The 19,440-nt window shown below is 41.9% G+C and overlaps 1 protein-coding gene across 1 annotated transcript in view; it reads left to right on the top strand.

Annotated features, from left to right (window-relative positions):
- Window positions 1-2,640: 2,640 nt before the first annotated feature.
- Window positions 2,641-19,440, top strand: part of PREP (prolyl endopeptidase) — an 85,858-nt gene continuing 69,058 nt past the window's right edge. Inside the window, exons 1-6 of the mRNA XM_030944368.1 lie at window positions 2,641-2,861; window positions 4,178-4,252; window positions 8,076-8,209; window positions 11,016-11,146; window positions 14,556-14,765; window positions 16,000-16,121. Coding sequence (XP_030800228.1) covers window positions 2,646-2,861; window positions 4,178-4,252; window positions 8,076-8,209; window positions 11,016-11,146; window positions 14,556-14,765; window positions 16,000-16,121 — 888 coding nt within the window. The 5' untranslated portion in view covers window positions 2,641-2,645. The remainder of the gene's footprint in view (window positions 2,862-4,177; window positions 4,253-8,075; window positions 8,210-11,015; window positions 11,147-14,555; window positions 14,766-15,999; window positions 16,122-19,440) is intronic.

Genomic DNA, 19,440 nt, shown 5'->3' with positions numbered 1-19,440 from the left:
CCACTTTCAGTCCCTGGTGCTCATCTTTGAAAGAAAATTACTGCTTGTAAAATTACAGGTCCAAAGATCTTACCCTGGACCTCTATGTACTTGGGGTTTTTTTGTATATTCCCACCTTCGTCCTGTGTCCAGGATGAATTGAAAGGTATTGTGATGGATAATTGCTGTGTTTACTGGATGCTTGCCAGCCTATTCAGGAATTACCGTGCCCTGCTCCGAGAGCGCTGCTGGAGCCTGAGGAGCTCCGGGCGCTGCCGTGTGGAGCACCCGTGTGCCCAGGCTGCCCTCTCCCGCCAGCTCAGGGAGCTCCAGCTGTGCGGAAGAAGCACAGCTGCCCAAGACTTCCTCTACAACTCAGGCTGGCTGCTTTTACAGCATGAAGCTGATTTTCAGAGACACGGAAATGCCCAGGATATTGAGATGTAGGGCTGTTCAGTCAGCTATATGACAGGTAACTGTGCCCGAGCTGCTAAACAGTCAGGCGTTCTGGACAAACATAAATACATTCATTCTGGCTGACAAAGACATTTTCACAAGGCAAACTGCAGCTCTGAATCAAATGCACGGCCTCCACTGTCTACAAAATAAATTTACAGTAAGCTGCCCAAAACTCCCAGACAAGCTGTGCACATAGAGCTTGTTTGTGTTGCACGCTGGCAAGCAGAACACTTGACAGAGGTATTGAGCTAATAATTCTCCCCATAATGCAAATTTGTGTGCATATACAATTCTGTCTGGGAAGCTTTAGACAGAAACAGCCTTGGCTTGCCAGTATCTACCTAAGCAAGTTGCTCAGACAATTAGCAAGCTTTTATCAGCATCGGGCATGTCAAGGCATTGCCATCAACTTCCTTGCTGGTGGCATGTTCTCGAGCCCCAGAACAAAAGGTGTACTGGTGTTGTATTGCACTAAATAGGCACAGTAGTAGTAGTCAGCAGCTGTCCTGCTGCCTTGCAAAGGGAGAAGATTAACAAAGAAACAAGGTAAGAAGGAAAAATGACCAAAAGATAAGGGATGAGAGAAAAGAAGCCACATAGCTGTTGTTTAGGATGTAAGCAAAGATGATGAGCACGGTTATGTCGATTAGTAACAGTGGCCACTACAGGGCTGGCATATTTCATATGTACACAACCCTCAGCTTTTACATAGGATGTCCAATTAGAGATGGTAACTTTTTCCATTAAGACAAGGCAATCAAGATGCAGGTCTGAGCTGGTAACTATAAAGGTTTGATGCCAGTTCCAAAATGTTTTAGGTCATTGCCATTCCATTGTCATTCCATTACTTTATTAACAACTATGAGCACTCTTTTAAAGGCCACACATGAACCTCTGTGTCCCCAGCTGGTGCCATTAACCACACATACACGAGTTTACCCTGGATGAAGAGCTGCAGCGAAGTCCTCCTCAGGCTGACAGGACAGCTTGGCAAAGGCTGAGGGCAGCAGCTGCATTTGGAAGAAAAGCAGTTCAGCCGTGCTGCCAAACTGCCTCCCATCTCCTCCTTTGTGCAGGAGGAGTACACCTGGTCTCTCCCTGGAGGAAAAATGCTTGCAAGTTTTCTGACCCAGGAAATCCTATTGTAAAATAAATACCCATGGATGAGCCTGAAGTCATGCACTTGAAACACCTTTACTGGGTGCCCTTTCATCCAGCCTGGCTGTGCAGGCCAGAGTGGGGGCTGGCGTGGGACTACACACCATGACTCTGGGGGCGACGGTGACAAGCACCAGCCAGCCAGGCTGGTGTTCTGGAGTTCACTGGGACCAGGTGGCCAACTTGGCCTTCACTTTTAGGGCAAAGGGGAGTCGATGGAAACTTGTAGGGTTATGTTTGATGGAAACACACTAGAGGTTTGAGTGGACCAAGCCAGGTTTAGCCAGAAGAGAAGGCTCAGGGATGACCTTATTGCTCTCTACAGCTCCCCGAAAGGAGGTTCTGTCCAGGTGAGGGTCCGTCTCTTCTCCCAGGCAACCAGTGACAGAATGAGAGGACTCAGTCTTGAGCTGCCCTAGGGTAGGTTTAGGTTGGACATCAGGAGGAATTTCTTCACAGAAGGGGTGGTTAGACATCAGAATGGGGTGCCCATAGAGGTGGTGGCGTCACCATTCCTAAAGTGTTTAAGGAAAGACTGGATATGGCACTTTCTGCCACAGTGTACTTGACAAGGTAGAGTTCTGTCACAGGTTGATATCTCAGAAGTCTTTTCCAACCTAATCGATTTTGTGATTCTGTGACCTGGCTTTGAGCTGCTTAAGTCAAAGAATCAGAATCAAAGAATCAACCCCACCTAGGAATCAGCTCTAATTTCGGGCCAGCACGGAGAGGACCTCTGCAAGCCAGACCCGAGCCCCTTCCCTCACCGTGTGCCAAGGCTGGGGAGCCGAGCGGGAAATGAATGAGAACTTGCGATTTTATTTTTTTGCAAACGAGTACTATAAGGAGGATGAAACCCGGGTGCAGCCGGGTACCCAACCCTGCCGGAGCACGGTGACCAGGAGCGGGGAGCAGAGACCAAGGGCGGCGGGGCCGCATGGGCAGGGCCGGCCCCTCATCCGCCGCCATGGCGCCCGGCCCCGCTACCGCCCGCGCGGCGGGAGCCGGCAGGGGCGCTGGCGGCGCGCGGCGCTGGCAGGGGCGGCCGTATGGCGGCAGCGGCGCTGCGCCTGTGCCGCGCTGCGCGCCTGCTGCCGGCTGCTGCCGCCGCGACCCAAAACACGGCCCCAGCCCCGCGACCACCTCCGCGCCTCGCCTCCTCCTCCTCCTCTTCCTCCTCCGCCTCCTCTGCTTCCCGGCCCTCTCCGCCGCAGCCCGCCATGCCGGCCTTCCAGTACCCCGAGGTGTACCGCGACGAGACCGCTGTGAGTAGGGCGCTGGCTGGGACAGCACCCGGCGTGCGGCGGCCGCCGGGCCCGGGCAGGGGCACCCGGTTCGCCATTGCTGGCAGGGCCGCCTCGGGGCGGCGGTGCCGCCTCGGCTTTCGGGGCTTTGTTCGGCTGCGGCCGCGGAACGCCCGGCGTGCTCCGTGCAGAGAGCCTCGGGTTTATCTCGCCCGCGGGCCGCGGCGGCTGCCGGGGGCTTGTTAGGGCGGGATTGGGGCCCTTGCGCCGGTGCCTCCGGGCGCGTCCCGCGTGTGCGGGGCCGGCGGGCCGGGAGCCGGTGCGGGGCGGGCGGCGGGAGCGGGGTGCGGGAGCAGCGGCCCCACGGCTCATCCCGGAGCTTCGGTACCGGTGCGTGTGTCAGGGAAACCCAGGCCTCCGCCCGGGCTGCAGCAGCGTCAGCAGAGGAACAAATAGTCTATTTATATAGAATGGCACATCTGTAACATAGTCTCATCTCCCTGTGTTTCCACCGCATCTGGATACACAAGGGATTACAGTGTAAGTTTGGCTAAAATGGGTTCGATTTTCTTTCCCTTCCTCAAAGCACTTTGCATTGTGCACCGGCCAGGAAGGATTTGCATTGCATTTAAACCAAACTGTTTGCCGGTATGAGCCAAAGCTGGAAAAAATCCTGAAGTATTTACTTTCCTAGTTGACTGTAAGGCTGAACTGTGCAAGCCCTAGTAGCAGGTATCTAGTCTTTTTTATGTACTGGAGGAAGGAAGCAGGTAAATTCAGCCACGTGAATTAATCTTCTGTGGTTTATTTGTTTTGTTTGTTGTTTTGGGGGTGGGCTTTCGATTTTCTAAAATAACGATTTACATATATATATACATTATGCACATATTTGTGGGCAGCAGTAGTAGGGAGGGCTAAACCAGAGACCGTTTGTGTAACCAGGAACCATACCTTGGTTTATAAAACCTGATTACATCCAGTAATCAGGTTTTATAAAAAAAATTTGGCTTGAAAACCTTAAGGGTCTCAGTTTGCTTGGTGGGGTTTCTTTTTTGCTTACTGATCTGTCTTGTGGAAGGAATTTATGTGCCTTTCACCATTTTTCTGGTGCTCTATGTTTTTTTCTGAGAACTACTCTGCTGCTATGGTGCCATCACCAAAGAATGGTAATGCTTGTAACTCACCTGGGAGCAATGTGTTCGTTCTGTCTTTGCTCCTTAGCAGTGTATGCTTCTGTGAAATTCCAAATGCCCTTCCTCATGCTGACTGTCATTCCTTGATGGATAGAGTTTGCTTGTGTGCATGTCTTTTTTAATTACCGTCTTTTATAAATTCAGGTGTCGGATTACCATGGATGTCAAATCAGCGATCCGTACTGCTGGCTCGAAGATCCCGATAGCGAGGAGACAAAGGTAACCTTTGCATAGGAATGGCTGCTTTCACGTGCTTCTTTTTTTATAGATCAGATGCACTGATACTCTGCTTCTGAAGAACCTGCCAATACATTTTGAAAACTTACACAATGAACGAAGGTGTAGTTCGTGTGGTATTTCATGGCACCAACAGCAATGCCATTATTTTGTCCCTGTGTTTTAATGGAGGAAAGGTTGAATGGGGCTTTGAGCAGCCTGGTTTACTGGCAAATGTCCCAGCCCATGGCATTGAACTAAAGGATCTTCAAGGTCTTTTCCTACCCAAACCATTCTATGGTTCTATGAAAATCTGGAATACTTAGTATAACTTAGATCACAGTATTTTTAAAACTAAACCCATGCTTATCTTGCCCCCATTTTTCTTGACCAGTTTGAATGTTCAAGGTGGTGGTGTCATACTGAAGAGAAACATTAACTTTTTTTTTCTCTGTGTGTGCTCAGTTGTACAAGTCAAAGGCAGCTGTAAGAAACCAAACTCCCTCCTCCAGATATGTAAAGTATATAATGTACTAAAAATGAATCCATGGTCAGGTGGGAAGTTCCTATCTCACTTTATGGAAAGGAAGTGCAGAATGTGAGTTCATGGTTTGCTGCTGTTTGGCTGTTGACTTCTAAGACAGATTGAGGAAACATCCCTGGCATAGCTGAAATGTGCTACACTGGTGAAACACTTCTGGTAACGACAAAAGCCACAACTGCAACACCACACTTTCACTGTTGTCTTGGCTTTGGCTTAGTTGAACTTTCAACTTCTTGGTTTGTTTTAACACCTTGTGGGAAATAAGGTCATTTTTAAACTACAGCAAAGCCTTTTGCTGCTATTTTAGTCATGCACAGTACCTTAGCTCACTGACAGTGTAGGCAGTAATGCTGAGCTTGTTCCAGACATGAGGGATGGACAAGTGATGAAAAAGCAGGGATCATATGGGGTTGGGTTGTACTATTCTGAACATGTGTGTATTTGAATTAGGACTAGAACTGAAACTGTCAAATATACCATTAAATTGATTTGATAATAGACCAGTGTTTTGTTCATATTTTGATAAATTTTCCAATTGCACTTGGAAGTCACAAGAGCTCTAATAAATTTTTCTTTGTAATATTTAGGAAAGGTATGTGCTCTCTTGTAGGGGTTGCACAGAGCTACCCTTGGCTGAATATATATATGAACTGTAAATGCTTTGTGGACTAATAACAAAGACTAGTCATGTTAAAACAGTTTCTGTTCTGTTCATGGAAAGTGTATACTGTCAGTGGAACAATTATGTTGCTAGAGTAGCTTAGTAGAATGTAGAAAGGTGATAGGTTGTAGAAAAGCACAGTTAAAAAGAATTTGGGGCATGTGTTTCTTAGATGAAATTTAGTTTGACTGTTGTTCTGGAATGACAGTTGGCCTACTTAATGGCCAGACACTTCAGCCTCAAGTAGACCATCTCTACTGGTAGTACAATGCTTTAAAAATTATTTTGCTTTTCAAATTACCTTATCTTCCAAAGCAGCCATAAGAAGCTGCTTTACTTGGACCCTTATTCTGTACTTTCTGCTGCTAGCAAAGTCTGCCCTGGTTCAAGGCTTGTGATACATTGTCAGATGCAGATACCCGCAGGTACAATAAAAATCTCTCTCTCTAGGTTCATGAAGACGTACAGTTACTGTTAGTCCTGTAGCCTGGGTGGCGTCTGTTTAGCTCAGCGTGGTGGGTGGAGTTGTTTACTGTGAGAACTTCTGCTGACATATGTTCTTGTACTTTATCTAGAGCAATATTTCAATTATGTATAGCTTTTAAAACATGAGTGTAACTTCATGCTCAAAAGTGTGGAAACAGAAAGTTTCCAAAGTGGACTGTATTCTTCTCCACAAAACTCTTTGAAAAATCTGTGATTCCTTGCTCCTTTTTCATACAGCTGTGGCATTCCATTTACAAATAATCTAGGAATCTTTGGTGCATACTAATTGGAAATGAGAAAAATATATTAAGTTCCTGTAAAAGCAAAATTAAGAGTGATATAGGTGTGAGTGTAACAATTAGTCTCTAAGCATGCTCTTGGGCAACAAATGCTTGTAAGGAAAAGTCTATGTTTCTCTGAATTTCACTAATGAAAGCAGATGTGGTAAGATGTGTCTGTGCAGTTAAAAGTGGGTAACACACAGTTCCAGTATACCCTTGCAGCAATGTTGTCATTTTGGTCATGTTATTGATGGATGAGACAAAGATGTGTGCCAGTTTCTGTTCCCTGCATGTAACTGGAAAGTGCTTTTGGCTGTCCAGTACAATGGATGGTCTTACACGTTTTTATAAGCCACCATTTTTCTGATAATGTCACAGGACTGGGAGAAGTTAGTTTATTTGTATAGGATCCACAGTCCATATTTTTGTGTATGTAGTCTTTGAAATTCACGTTTCCATTTAGAGAAACCAATTCAGATACACATAATTCTTGGGTAGATTTGATTAAGTTCTTTCATCATCTGATGGGGGGGCAGTTGTAGTGATAAATGTGGAGGCTGCATGACTTACCAATGGGATGTGCTGTGCACATATTAATTCTTCACCTGAAGAATTAATTCACAACTAAACACTGATAGCAGGTGGTAAGTGTGTGCCTGGTACTCTGCCTGTACTGCCACTGGCTTTTCTGAAGATCTGTGGAGCACAAATTGTACAATGTGGATTGTAGCCCTCTGTTCCTGTGGGTCATGCCCTGCAATGAAGGTGTAACTCAGATGTTAGAATGCATTGATCTGATTGCCTGTAACAGATTCAGGACCGGTAGAAACAATAGGCTCTTTCAAACCCTCGTCTGGAAAAGAACCCTGTGTAAGCAAGGGATGAGTGGACGGGATTTTGTGCTGGAGTTGAGAAGCTGGAGGTCGAGGGTGGCACTGCAGCTGCCACTGTGTCATTTGGCTGTGAGTTACAGCCACACACAGTGTCCTCTCCTACCTGCTTCATGTTAGAGACAGAAAAGCTTTCATGTTAGAGACAGAAAAGCCTGCATGTCTGCTTGTTGGCAGCTGTGATTCACCTTAAGATGCTTAGGTATTAATTTTAGGTTAATGTACTGTGCTATAAATAGGGATGATGAAACACCAACAGAGCACCAGGTTTTCCATGCATGCAACAAACAGCTGGAGTGGTAATGGTTTTGATCACTGTCCATAAGTGTTTGTGATGGGAGCTGGAGTGTTCTAAAGAAGCCAGACTTTACAGAGTTTTCAGAGATTAGTATTTTTTTCCTAAGAACTGATCTTTGAGCAGTACTTTGGGCTTATCATGAAATACTGGCTGGGACTAATTCTGTGTGTTATGTTAATAATATGAACAGATGATGCACATGATGTCTTGTGTCATCTTAAAGCTCTCCCTAGCTCCTGAAATAATAGTGCAGTCTGTGGGCAATATTTGTCATTTAGGCAAATATGAGAGTATTTTAAAGCGTGGTGTGCTTTTGGAGGTTGTTACCTTAAGTTTTGGGGATTTTTTGTGTGTTTGTTTGGGTTTTTGTTTGCTAAGGGTATCTTTGGTAGTTGTTTTGGGGTTTTTTAAGGGGAAAGGTGGGACTGTCTTATCTCTTTGCTGGTTATTCCAGTGTATGCCCTTGAGAGTGAGTATTCAAGATATAAATTGAGTCCTATTAAAGAATTGCGGCATAATGCAAATAAGCATGTAGGATTCTTCAGGTGTGACACTGCATAATCTATATGGAGGAAAGATGTCTGTGATGCATTGCTTCTGAAAATGTTTTCTGTAGAAAATAGGCATTTCTGCTTGAGTTTATATTTTTTGGTTGTTTTCTTTCAGGCCTTTGTGGAGGCTCAGAACAAGCTCACAGTACCCTTTCTGGAGCAGTGTCCTGTTAGAGGACTGTTCAAGGAACGAATGACTGAACTCTATGATTATCCTAAGTACAGCTGCCACTTCAAGAAAGGAAAAAGGTATGTGAGGAATGTCTTTGGGGGTGGTGATGAATGTGAAGCACGTCAGAAGCAACTATTAATTAGGAAAACAAATTATATTTGTATTTTTTTTAATAGTTGTGAAGTAAGAAACCTAAGCCAATGTTAACATGTGTGGTTACATGATGCAGAGCGCAAGGTGCTTCACTCTCTCCAGTTCCCAATCATATTATCGTCTTCTTTTATTGTCTTTTCTTTTATAAGAAGAATTTGTGAGTTTATCAGAACTCAGATGATTTTGTAGAATAATTATTATAAAAATAAAGCTTTGAGGAGTACCTTTCAGAAAGGCTTGGTCACTGTCAGTATAGTTAAGGCATGTTGTCTGAAAACAGTATAAGCCCATCATGTGTATTCTGTTCCACATATTTGCTAGATTCCTGCTCTGACATTGGTCATTCATTGAGCAGCTGGTAGGCTTTTTTTGTTTAGTCATGGCCAGTGAAAAGCAGTAGGAATTCCCTTGTGAAAAACTGTTCCTGTGGCTGCAGGGTATATAGGAAAAATGACTTGGAGGACTTAAAGCAACTGATGGAAAAAGACCTGTTTTCTTAGAAACAAAGATATCCTGCTATATTCCAGTGCCTTACCTACTCATACACCTGTTTTAAATCTGTGGCTAAGTGAAGAAATGGTGTTTCTCTGTCTTACCCAAGATCTGGAGACTGCAGCTGCTACTGAATTTAATGTGACTTCTTTTAGAAACATTATCAAGCTTCTAGAGAAAGGGAGTAAAGGGACTTAACTACGTCTAAAGATTGTTTTAGCAGTTAAAAAAGAGGTAGTGCAAACAACCAGCCGGTCTTAATCATGGGAAACACAGATAATATTTTTCAATATTTTCAATTTGTTTTATCCTTGTTCAGTGGGCACCCAGGTATGTCATACATGTGTTCACCAAAATCCACAGATAATGAGAAAGAGAGGATATCTTGTTGCCTTAAGATTTCTACACAGATATTGAGAGGGATTTGTTTTAGGGATCTGTGCTGTGAGGAAGGCGCTGATACTTACTACTAAGGGAGGGAAATTCTTTACTGTGTGGGGGTTGTTGAAGGTATATGGTGGGGAGTGAACCCAAGCTGTTGGTGGATTTAATGTGAATTTTAATTGGATGTGGCGCAACATGTCAGTGTATAGAGGTGTGAGGTTTAAGCCCAGAAGCAGTGGAGCTGTTTAGGACAGTGCTGCATCTGGGGAAGTATGCCTGAGTGAGTCAGGCAAAGCTTGTTAGTTTGTATGTGATGCTCATGCAGATATGGCAGGTGACCAGGTCTGGTCAGTGTCTGCTCTGGATTCTCTGACCCATTCTCCCTGTGCAGTACAGACAGGTCTGGGTGTTGTTGCCTTCAGTGCTATTAAGGCTTAATGTTGCAGAAGGGCCAGCAGTGATAAATACAGTCTCTGCTAACAGATACAAATGCTTAATTTGATGCAGCTGACTGTCCTCCAGGAAGAACATTTGTGCCAGGAGCTTGATGTGCTTGTAATTCATGACACTTTACTTCAACTTTAATAGATATTATTTTAGTCTTTCTGAGAGATAGTCTGTTTCTTGTCATGTGCTGGGTTTAAATCGAAGCAGTTCAAATATAATACAAATCTAATAGAAAAGCCCTATGTTGTGGTGTTTGAGGTGATCAAGAGGTCTTTACCAATTTAAATAACAGTCTCACAGGTGTGGGGAAAGGAACTATACTATTTGAAGAATTTTCTGAACTGCTCATGACACTTAGAAATCCTTAAATTTAACCACTCTGGTTTTCTGATGAAGGATAGCTGCTGAAGGACAGTGTCTGAAGAGTTGTTCTGTGGAGTCTGTAGAAAGGAAGGGTGCCCAGGGAGGTGCTGTGTCTGTCTCGTTGCTTGACCTTTGCTTCCCAGCTTGTTGCCCAGCATTGCAGAATTTAAATTGAATTGGCAAGAAAATGGCTGATCAAATAGAAAATTACTTTTCTTTTTCTTCTATTTCTTTTAATCTTTCAGTTTTGCACTTGTTGAACATTACTGTTATTACTTGAACGTATTACTGGCTGATATTGTTAACCAAGCCCTTGTGAGTATATTTTCCCCTTCTGGCTTTACCAAGTTCCCATGTTTGTACCCAAGTAGTTGTCAGTCTTAGGGAATAGATGAACTTATATTTAGATTTGAATGTTGCTCTGTAAATTCTTCTGTTCCCCCAGCAAAGCTGCTGCCTGGTTTTTAAGACGTGTTTCTATAGTAAAGTACTCTGAAGATTGGTGTTAATTTCTGTGAGCTCTGTGGTGTCTTAGGATGTGTCTTAAGATGATGAAGAGTATCACTCACTAAAGACAGCTCTGTAATTGTCTGTTCCTACAACTTTTTCAAACACACATTTGTAAGGACATTGAAACAGTTTTGGTTCTATTTGATTTGAACATAAGTCTGTCACCTAGCATGGATTGAAAGCAGCTGTGTGAATGACAAAGCTGAGAACATAAGGGATGGGAACCTGTGCCAGTGCTTGTAACAGAGAAATGCTGCAGCTGCCAGAGTTGTTTAACATAGACAGTTATGTGGAGTTTATAGTATACTTAGAATTCTTTGAAATGCACTGTGGCAAATGCAACTTTTATTTCTAAAGGCTATTTTGGATCCATCCTAGCCATGACTCCTACTCTGCTGTGAAACTTGTGTTTCCCTAACCTGTTCATCTGTCTTTTATTCACTTCATGACAACTTCATACAAGTTTTTTTGTGCTTGCCTCACTGAAAATCAGAGTTCTTCCTACTTAATTTTTCCCTCTTGTGCTCTTTTTAGGTATTTTCACTTCTACAATACCGGGCTCCAGAATCAGCGTGTTTTATATGTACAAGATTCCTTGGATGCCGATGCCAAAGTTTTTCTTGATCCAAATAAGCTTTCTGATGATGGCACAGTGGCTTTACGAGGTTAGTGAGACAGCAGTTCCTGCTGAGTAAATCTCAGTCTTCAGCAGAAGCTGAAAATTTAACCTAAGTAATTACAATAGCCCTATGTGGATTTACAGGGCATTTCAGAAGAACATTTCTAAATCTACATTGTATCCACAATTAACTTGGTTCAGTTTCACAATCCTTTTTTTACAACTCTGTAACAGGTTTCCAGTGAAATATGAGTAGCTCTTGAGGCTGTCCTTAGAAAGGAAAAAAAGTTGGTTTTTGTATTGATTAGTTCTCTTAAAATTGTATTTTGCAGCTTTAACACAAGCCAACAAGTAAGAGACTGTGAAGGAACTTAGCATTAACTTCTATGATCACAAAATTGTTTGTGTTCACTAAGGTTGTAACTTCTCTTAGCTGTCAATTTTCACTCCCTACTTGCTCATTTTTAGAAGCAGACTCTTGGACCTAGAAGTCCTCTAAGTCTGTTCAAAGACAGTTAATAAAACCAGCCGTCAGAATTAGTGAATGTTTCTCTAAAAGTGACCTAGCTGAAAAGAATCAATATGGCTTTTTTTATGGTGAAGTCCTGCCTTAATCTGTGTATATTGCATGCATATAATCTCTAGAATTTTCTAGAGATTCTTCTAGTGTTTCTAGAAGTCTTAAGGCATAGTCTCCTTCCAAATGCACTTAGAAAACCAACAGTTGTGTAAGAAGAGGGAAAACTCCCAGTGTTGATTAATAATTGATTTAAGGGCGGGGAAAGGAAGAACTGAATGGCTGTCAAGTAAAGTCCTGTCAAGGACTGTGCTAGGATATGCAGTGTTCATCTGCTGATCATACTAGAAAAAGGAGTGAGCAGCGAGGTGGCAGAGATTGGTGATAGTACAAAGTTACTCCTGGTTGAAGAATGACTAAAGAGTAGCAGGAAGACCTTAATAATAATTTAAGTAGGCACTAAATTAACAGGTAAAAGTCTTTGTGCAGATAAATTAAGTGATGCACAGGGGACAAACAATCCTAACCTCATTTATGGAGGAATGGATGGACTGAACTCTTGAGCTCATGATGACCTCTTGGGAGCAATGCTTGGAGTGTAACACGTAATTCCATGAAAATGTCAATTTGGTTCTTGGTAGAAGCCGAACAAGTACATCAAATACCAATTTATTCATCAGGAAGCGTTCAAGAAAAACTCAGTGTGGCATGCAGTGCTGAGATTTAGTTGACAAGGTGGTGATCAGTCAAAGGTTGAACTCTTGGAGGTCTTTTCCAACCTTCATGATTCTGTGATTCTATGAAATAGAGAACAAAACAAGGAGACACAGTTATATTAGCAACCCAGGAGTTTATACATTGAACACTAAATCAAGTCCCAGTCTCCTCAGCTCAAAAGGGGCTCTGAAATACAGGTTAGAGGAGGGCAATAGGAGCAATCAGGAAAAACTGAGTGTGCCTGGATTAATCAACTTGGAAAAGAGACAATTTAGCAAGGATGGTAGAGGTCTGCAGAATCATTTGTGGCATGCAGTAGGATGGAGAGAAGGGATAAGGGTTGATTAGTCATTTTTCTATTACAAGAATGATGGAATATCAAATGAAAGCAGTGGGAGTCAGGTCCCAAGCAAACAGAAGAAGGTGGTGGTTTATGCTGCAAGAAGTAGATCTATAGAGCCCCTACCGATGGATGGTGGTGGTGGAAGAAAGCAAGCTGGACATAATCAAGGAAAAGGGAAACATTCAGGAGTATTAGCCATCTACTGCATGGAAAAGGAGTCTGCTAAACTAAATATGGTTAGAGGCGATAAGAACATTTGAGGGAAATATTACATATGCTTGCATTGTTCTTGCGTTTATTCCTGCATTTTGTTCTTGTGCTTGCATTGCACAGTATCAGCACAGGCTGGGGAATGAAGAGAATGAGAGCATCCTTGATCCCAAGGACTTGGGGTGCTGGTGGATGAGAGGCTGGACGTGAACCAGCAATGTGAGCTTGCAGCCCTGAAACTGATTTAATCCTGGGCTGCATCCAAAGCAGCATGGCCAGCAGGGCAAGGCACGGGATTCTGCCCCTCCACTGGGCTCCTGTGAGCCTGGAGCACAAGACCTCCTGTTGGAGGGAGTCCAGAAGAGGGCCATGAAAAGATTAGAGGGCTGAAGCACCTCACCTATGATGAAGGGCTGAGAGAGTTGAGATTATTCAGCCTGAAAAAGAGAAAGCTGTGGGATGACCCTGTAGTAGCTTTCCTGTACCCAAAAGGGGCCTACAAGAAAGCTGGAGAGGGACTTTTTACAAGGGCATGTAGTGATAGGACAAGGGAGAATGGTTTTAAACTGAAAGAGAATAGGTTTTGATTAGATACTATAAAAAAATTATTTATTGTGAAGGTGGTGAGGCACTGGTACAGGTTGCCCAGAGAAGTTGTGGATCTCCCATACCTGAAAGTGTTCAAGGCCAGGTTAGACAGAGCTTTGAGCAACCTTTGTCTTGTGGAAGGTGTCCCTGTCTACAGCAGGAGGGTAGGAGCTAGATGATTTTTAAGATCCCTTCCAACCAAACCATTCCATGATTATGTGGTTATTCTTGTGTAGGCATCACATTGTGGTTACTCCTGAGGACAACTAGAGGGAATTGTGTTCTGAATCAGAATTGCCACTCTTACATTCTTACAGGAGGGAATATATTGGTGTGGCACAGTGGTGCCTCTCAAAACTGTCATGTCTGTGAAATGCAACTTTTTCTTAGGTTGTTTTTTGGTAGATGCTTTCAGGTCTGTACAGGCCTGTGATAATTCAGTCTCTTCGCTTGACTTGATTTGCAAGCATGAATTTGATCTTCATCAACTAAAATGGAAGCTCTTTATTGTCCTATTGTCATATCACTGTTTGGATAAAGTGAAATATATATCACAGGTCTTAGCTGAGAATACTGGTAATTAATCATTTGCATGCTAGTGGCAAAGTTTCCCAGTTACTTCAGTTTTCAGGGTTTTAAAGGATCTAGTTTTCAGTGACTCCATTTTTTAAGTTGTATTTACACTATTTCGATATATAGCTTGCATCTTTGTTAGCTTCTTTGGTACTGTTTCTCTTAAAATTTCACTCAAGTTCTCTACCTATTTTCATTTTCTAGCTCTTCCTGCCAAGCTCAGGGCAGGCAGTAGAAGAAATATGATTCAAACCATAATTGGTTTGGCATAAGTTGTGTTACTGAATATGGATGCACTTACTGAGTATCTGTGCCTAAACTTGGATCTGTGAATTAATTGATAAGTCCACAGAGATTGGGAAACTGGTGTGACTCCTAAGTGATAGCAGATGTAGTGTCTTGCAGTGTTTTTAGAAAATAAACCTTCTCTTAGTGTTTGGTGAACAGTTTCTTTAACTAGTATCCCAATTTAATCTCTCTTCATTTTGTTTGTTTCTGATTTCCTAGGTTATGCATTCAGTGAAGACGGTGAATACTTTGCATATGGCCTGAGTTCTAGTGGCTCTGATTGGATTACAATTAAGTTTATGAAAGTAGAAGGTCCTGAGGATCTCCCAGATACACTGGAGAGAGTTAAATTCAGTTGCATGGCATGGACCCATGATGGAAAAGGCATGTTCTATAACAGCTACCCACAACAAGATGGGAAAAGTGATGGTAGGTATGACCATTCTAATTGCATGCTATGTGGACGCAAAATCACTTTTGCAATGAATTGGTGCAACAATTAGCTCTACAAATCTATATTGAAATAAATGGCTGTATTGGTTATGCAATTAGAGATCAGATTATGTCTTGTATCACCAAAACGCTTTTGTTCAGTTAGTGTGAGTAATTTGTTGTCTGCCTGCCCCTCTTCTTCTCCAAGTTTGCTGCTCCCTTTCTTTTCCTCTGGGATGATTTACTTGGGTTCCATATTGTTGGTGTTGATTAGAATTTGATGCCTGGTGGAAGCTTACTTAGATCTTTCCCCTGATGCATTTGTGTGGTTGTAGATAAACTGCTTTGGGAGATTGACCCTATGAATAGCAATGTGAGGCATAAGGTTTCTCGTGTTCAAACAGATTAATTCATGTGTGGTTCACAGCAAAGCAAAACAAAATGTTTATGCTAGCAAAATTCAAGGAGCACCGCACAAAGTGGAATAAATTGCAGAGGAACATCAATGGGGAAGGAATTTAGCAGCTTTTATTATAAGGCAGAGCTACTGAAAAGTTTCTTCTGGAGATGTGCTCTTCAATAAACGGGAGAGAGCCTGAATTTTGCCTCTATATTTGCTTTTGAAGGCTATAATTTTGCCAGACTGGCAAGATAGACACCAACCTTGTTTTGTTGAGGTTTTTTAACCTCCTGTTTGTAGTTCAAAAGCTGAAGTGTTGGAAATGTTGCAAGAATAAAATTTTTTAAAAAATTAAATCAAGTGGCACCTCATACAGTGCTTTAAAATATATCACTTTTATATTTTCAGCAAATGGAAGTATGAAGGTTTCTAGGAATGTAACTAGCAGTAAATCTCCCCTTAATTGCACTGGGTGAGATGGAAATGAAAATGTCATTAGAGAGTGGCAGGGATTCTTGTTTTTCTTCGCTTTGCTTGCTTTTATTTCTAGAAAGCAAAGCTTGAAATGATACCTTCTTCAAATGTGAAGATTTATTATCAACAATAAAAGGAAAGGGTTACTTTTGAAACAGGTTTCCAGCATGAAGTTTTATCTTGTTTAGTAGGATGGTGGTTTTTTTGGAGGGGAATGGTTGTAGCTTGGAACAATTCCTAGTCCTCTCTTCTGCATTTCTCTTTCATATACAAAGGGATACACAAGTTTCTAAGGGTTTCATATGATTGTTGCATTTCTTTGAGAACTTACTAGCTTAAACATCTGCATTTCACTAGGTACTGAGACCTCCACTAATCTGCATCAAAAGCTGTATTATCACGTATTAGGAACTAACCAGTCAGAAGATATCCTGTGTGCTGAATTTCCTGATGAACCAAAATGGATGGGTGGAGCTGAGGTATGGTAAATACCCTGCACCTTACCATTATCATATTCTGTTTTTCAGATTCTAACAACTGATAGTGGATATTAATTTGAAAACATTTTGTTAAAAGAACACTTTTTATTAGTGTTGTAGAGTTGACAGTTGAACTAAGAATCATTGATTAAGAATTCCTGAAAATAAGACTGCCTAATTTGCTTTAAATCACTCCTTCAGCCTGCAATGACACAATCATATACCCTTTTTCTTCACTGAGGTCATTCTGCCTGATACAAATTCCAAGAGAGAGGAGATCATTTGATGGACGATGTGTCGCTGTTCTTGTTTCTTCTTGGTCAGTGTTTAGCCCCAGCTTGTACTTCCTGCACAAAAAGCTTATTCTAATATCCAGTGTCTGGATATTCCCTGCCGTATGTTATTTGGTTATATTTAATTTTCCAGTGTCTTCCCTGAAAAATAAATATATCTGTTCTGCTTAATTGAGGAATGGAGATATACAGGTCAAAATCAGTTAATACTCTGCATATAATTGGAGAACTCTAAATTTCCCTACAAGTTTTATCAGCACACATATGGTACAGACTGTGTTATTGGAAATGAAATTGATTTCCTAAGCTTATTTTGTTGAAGTACTGCATTGTAGTGCAAAATCCCAGTAAACCTTTTGCAATTAATGTATTTTATTCCCCATAGTAGATTTAGCAATGTGCACTTGAGTGCCCTTATTTGAAGTGCTGCTGGAATGTAGTGGTGGTCATTCTATTTATCGAGGAACTTACCTTTTCCCTGTGGCTGAATACTTGTAATACTCTGTACTCTCCTGCCTGCTGTGTTTGATCAGTACTTTTTGTTTCTATATTGGTCTCTTTTTTGTCTGACACTTTTGATGAATATGAAGTGGTTTTAGCTTGGTTTGGGATACTCAGTTCCTGCAAATACTTTTATCTGCAAGAACCTCTTTTGGAAAATGTGATCATCAGTTTGTGTCACTTTTCAACACAATTACCCATGAAAATGTTAGAGCTGTCTTTACTGTAGGCTGACAGAAAACAAAGGTACTTTTAATGGTCAGGAGAAAAATATTATGCAATTAAAAAAAAAACCAACAAAAACCAAACCAAAACAGTGCAGTTGCAAAATGTGGTTTCATCCTTGTGCAGTAGATCAAAAATCTTCTTTTCAGACCATTCCAACAAGTTTTCTAGTCAGTTTTTCTAAGTGTTTAAAAAAGTGGGACGCCACAAAGTAGTGGGGGAAAAATTAAAATATCATTAGTCAAAATCAAATTATATGGCTGTTTGGTGCTGTCCTGAATATACTTCCTTGGTGCTAAGATGCTGCTGAGGTTTTAAAATACAACTTTGCACAGCGTGTTATAAAATGCATGTTTTCATGTGTTTCTGTCAGATAAATATTTTTTTTTTTTTACCAGCTTTGCTAGTGCTGCTAACTAGAGACATTATGTTTTTACATAAGCTTCCATGAAAACAGTTGATTTGTAGGGTGGGTGTTCTGGTCTTAAGTACCAAACCTTTCTTTTTGGTGGGGGGAGTGTTGAACTTTCATACCTAGGTTTGAACAGAATTTGCAGGTCTTGCAACCAAGGTCAAGGAAGAGAAATACTTCACTTGCAAGTGAAAAGCACCTGACAAGGAAATTCTTCAGAGACTGCAGAATTAATAATGTTGCCATGATATTTCAGAAAAAATAATCTCAGGTGCACTGTAGGGAGTCAGAGTGGTGTGTATTCTCAATGGAGATAGGAAACTAGGTCATTCATAAGGACAAAAGAGGGTTGTGTAAAATTTTGTCAGCTTAATATATTTACAATATTTACAAGACAATATGCAAGCAAATAGCTTCAGGGTACTTTTCCTTATTATACATTCAACACCAACCCCAAGTATGCTTGATTTAAACAAAATCTGTGGTGCTGAAAATGGTGTTGGCAGAGAAATACAGATGCATTTCCAGCTCTTCACTTGAATGGGTTGTTTCTGAGGGAAAAAATCTGTTTTTTTTAGTCAGATATGTAAGTTTTGAAAAAGGAAATCTTTTCATTAGTCTAGGAGAAGCATAAGCATTTCTGGGAGAGTTGTGAAGAGCAGGGATAGAATTTAATTGAATAACAGCCCAGCAGAGGGCAGTCTGGTATGAAGATTTTTAAAACATTGGCAATGTCATAGGTATTCAGGGAAAACAGGAGCTTCCCATGCTTTTCTGTTTAAGCTTTTTCTTGCTTTTTCTCCAGACTGACTGAACATATCTCTCTTTCACAGACAGACTGTTATTCTCAAAGTTAAACAATAAGTTATATAACAGTCTTTCACAGTTGGTAGTGCAAGAAGTCCCTGTGGTACCAGCAGGAAAGCAAACAGAACTGAAAGGAGTGGGTGAGAGGAACTCTCCTATCCCAATTCTGCCAGCAGTAAAATAACTACAATTTTTCATGTTTTCTAACAAACACTGTCTACTGTCTCTGAATTTACAATTATTTTTTTAATTCTTCATTTTGTATTTAGAGCTGTCAGTTAACATCAGTGGTTCTAAACCAGGGAGGTGATCTTGCATGTGAAATTCAGAGCACAGAGGAGCACGCTGTGCCAGATGTGTGCTGCCTATAGTGGTTTCACTGCAGCAACATAGAAGCATCCACTGGGGAAGAGTGAGCAGCACGGAGGGCTGAAAACATTGCCAGTTCACTCAAGTGAGACGCACTGCTGCGTAAAACAGGGCTGTGGGAATTGTTCTAAAGCCTTACACTGCCTTAGTCAAGGATGAATCTTGAATAGAAGACTAGTATGAATGTCTTCCTACAGCCCTGGCAGTAGGCCCAGAGATTTTACTCGTAAGAAAGAGGCAGGTAATCGTGGCTGCACGTGGGACTGTGGGGGCTGATAATTTCGTACATAGCCAGGTTCCAGATGCTTCAGTGCTTTCATTGCTCAAAAGCAAGCTGAGAACCACAGTAAAATGTGTGTGATGTTTGTCACTCCAAAAGGCTACTGATTTTGTTCTGTGCCAGACTTAGGAAAGAGAATGCATGTAAATATGTGTGTGCATATTGCTGTGATGATCTAGTGTCAAAATCCCGTTCTCTGGCTTTGGTGTGGCTCCTTCAACCCCAAAGTTAGCAGAGGAAATATGGTCAGAATACAAGTGCTCGTTATACCAGCACATTGTATCTAAAATCCAAGAAGAAAAATCCAGCTGGAATAAGAGATTTGAATTAATGCCCAGAGCAAGTTTTCTAACCTGGGGAGTGGGTGGATAGAACCCGTCAGAATGTTGTTTGCATATAACCGTGTCCATGTCCTGCATAAAGCGTCAGGCC

Source organism: Camarhynchus parvulus, chromosome 3, assembly GCF_901933205.1.
Source record: "Camarhynchus parvulus chromosome 3, STF_HiC, whole genome shotgun sequence".
Taxonomy (NCBI): Eukaryota; Metazoa; Chordata; class Aves; order Passeriformes; family Thraupidae; genus Camarhynchus; species Camarhynchus parvulus.
Note: the sequence above shows the minus strand (reverse complement) of the source record. Positions and strands in the feature narration are given on the sequence as shown.